Source organism: Pygoscelis adeliae, unplaced genomic scaffold (genome assembly GCF_000699105.1).
Source record: "Pygoscelis adeliae isolate BGI_AS28 unplaced genomic scaffold, ASM69910v1 Scaffold111, whole genome shotgun sequence".
Lineage (NCBI taxonomy): Eukaryota > Metazoa > Chordata > Aves > Sphenisciformes > Spheniscidae > Pygoscelis > Pygoscelis adeliae.
The window spans coordinates 362,267-364,803 of NW_008824542.1; the positions used below are offsets into that span (position 1 = coordinate 362,267).

Consider the following 2,537-nt stretch of genomic DNA (forward strand, 5'->3'; position numbering starts at 1 on the left):
AATTTGTCTGTATCACAAACCATCTTTCTCAAATGGACATGTAGGCCAAGGTGTGTTCTTCCTTATGTCTCCTAACTCCCTGAACTGCAGAGCACAAAAAAAGGAACTCCTCCAAAAAGCAGGAGAAACTTGGCTTGTTCCTCACTGCTCTGAGAATGAGCCCTGGACAACTAAGAAGTGGAGTCATGCACCTGTGCAAGTTTTTCCTATGTGAAACCATAAGTGTAGGAGCGTTCACTTGAAAAGGAAAATTATAAACATTATCTACCGAGAGAAGGGTAACAGTATTGTGGTGTCTAGTAACATAGTATGAAAAGAAGGGTATCACTGAGATTGAAAATGGGCTCCAAGAAAAAAAGATAATGTTAAAATATTCACACTGTTCATCCTGTATTTTGTTTTGCAGTATTTTGAACTCATGAGAGGCGGATCTTGCCTTCATAAATAGCTGTGAGTGGTTTTTTTTGCCTGTCGTGTGTTTGAGAATAATAATTAAAAGGTTGGTTTGTTTGTTTGTTTTAAAATACCTAAGTAGGTTGGGTATCAAAGTCCCATTTAACTGCAAATTACTTAGACACTGGTGAAATTTCACTAAATAATGAGCTGCAGGATACAAAAGTTTCTCTGTTTGCGTCATTTTTCTGGATTTTTTTTTTTAAACAAAGTCACAGATTTTCAGAGTATCCCCTAGTGGGACTTTTTATGAAGAAAGCTAAACCATCCTCCCTGTTTCATTCTCATTAAGAAGTCCCATACAGTTGATGAATGTGACTTCACAAGTAATACACAGCATTGGTGTAAGAATCCTGCACCTCTGTGGAGGAGTCACAATGTAGTTGAAAAATGCAAAACTCAGCTAAAGGGAACTGCGTAGGAATAGCACATATGTGGACAAAGGGCAAAACACGAGAAGCAATCAAGCATTATCACTGCTGGCTGATCTCTGATCTATTTTACTCACATGTTGTCTCCATGATGCTTACAGCAGGGCCCTCTATCTCCTGAAGCTGTGTATGAACACTGATTTTATATTCAGTTCCAGGCATCAGCTCAAAGAAACAATGTCTAGGTGTCCCTCCACCAAGATTTACCTCTTGCTTTTTCCCATCTGGAATTATAAAAGAAACCATTAAAACATACTTTTCTTTACTGTTTTATTGAATAATGTAATTTAAGTCTGAGATAAGAAGGGGACATGACAGGAGATGAAGGGCAAGTGGTTGACATAAATTAATAAACTACATGCTGCCTTATTTCTGGAAATTCATCTCTACACAGGTCTCTGTAACATTTCATTTCTCATATTAAGTAGGAGCTGAGGGATGTGTCAGACATCTGCAGGAAAAAAGATTAATTTCACCCTACGCACTGAAGTTAATAAAAAACACTAACACTGTCATCAATGGGCTTTGGATCTGGTCCTAAATTATCAGAGTCTAATGAGGAATTGTTGCATTATATAATTCTACCGCATCCTTTGTCTATGCCTCTGGTTCTCAGAGTCTGTAATGTGCTTAGTAATTGCAAGAGAGACCGAACTAGATATTGTATTCCAGCTTCCCCTAGTAACCACTTAACAAGTTGGTTAAGTAATAGTGTTTACAGCGTTCTGAGATTAATTCTGCTAAATTCTGAATTGGAAAACATTTTGACAATGGAAAAAGCCTGGGTACTGGAAATAGCATAAGGCATATTTTAATAACAGTAAGAAAACCTTCAGCACAATTCATAATCTGTAGCAGAAAGAAGTGAAATACAAGCAACTGATGTCACATTTTACAGAGTATATACAAAAAATGCCAGTCATTCACTGTCAAGGAAAAAACGCCTGATGCTTACCAGGAGGTGTTACATTAGTATAAAAACAATTGATCACTGCCTGAATGTGACACACAACCAATCTGACAACCAAAACTCTTCATGATAAATGTTAATAAGAAGCAATTGTTCATACTTTAGCTCGTTCTGCTCACATTTAGGCTCTTCTGGCTCAGCTAAAACAATTCTGGCAGTTCTATGTGATGAAAGCAGAATGTTGGCTAGCTCCCAGATGAGAAGAAAATCTGTGCTGTCTTATGCCAGCTAAGATCTCTGCTTTCTGAACAGCTTGTCTGTATTCCAGGCCTTCAAATAAACCGTATCACCGTCCATTTGCCATTCCACAGAAAGGTCATTTTTTTGCAACCAAATTAGTATTATTTTTCATGATACTTTTGACAGATCCCATTAAATGTTCTTAACTACACTTCTCTCAAGTTATCCAAGCTTCTAATTTGTCACCATTCAAAAGATCACTGATGTCTACTGAAGATAAGAGAGTCAGTCTGCACAAATAGTGACTTCTCCATAACCTCTTCTGGCTACACCTGAGAATCAGTGAGACGGAAGAGGCTGTAACTCACCTTCTACACAGTCAGTGCTAAAAGCATCAAGACACCGCGTGTTGCCACATAAAAATAGCTCATGTTTCTCCAGATAAGTAACATTACTACAAGCTATAACTAATGATCAACAGGATGAGGACAGAATTGGACACT

General features: G+C 37.8%; 1 protein-coding gene across 1 annotated transcript in view; it reads right to left on the reverse strand.

The window, feature by feature from the left end:
* The window catches only part of COL14A1 (collagen, type XIV, alpha 1), a 121,986-nt gene that overhangs the window by 52,869 nt on the left and 66,580 nt on the right, over window positions 1-2,537 (reverse strand). Inside the window, exon 23 of the mRNA XM_009321668.1 lies at window positions 962-1,108. Within this exon, the coding sequence (XP_009319943.1) occupies window positions 962-1,108 (147 nt within the window). The remainder of the gene's footprint in view (window positions 1-961; window positions 1,109-2,537) is intronic.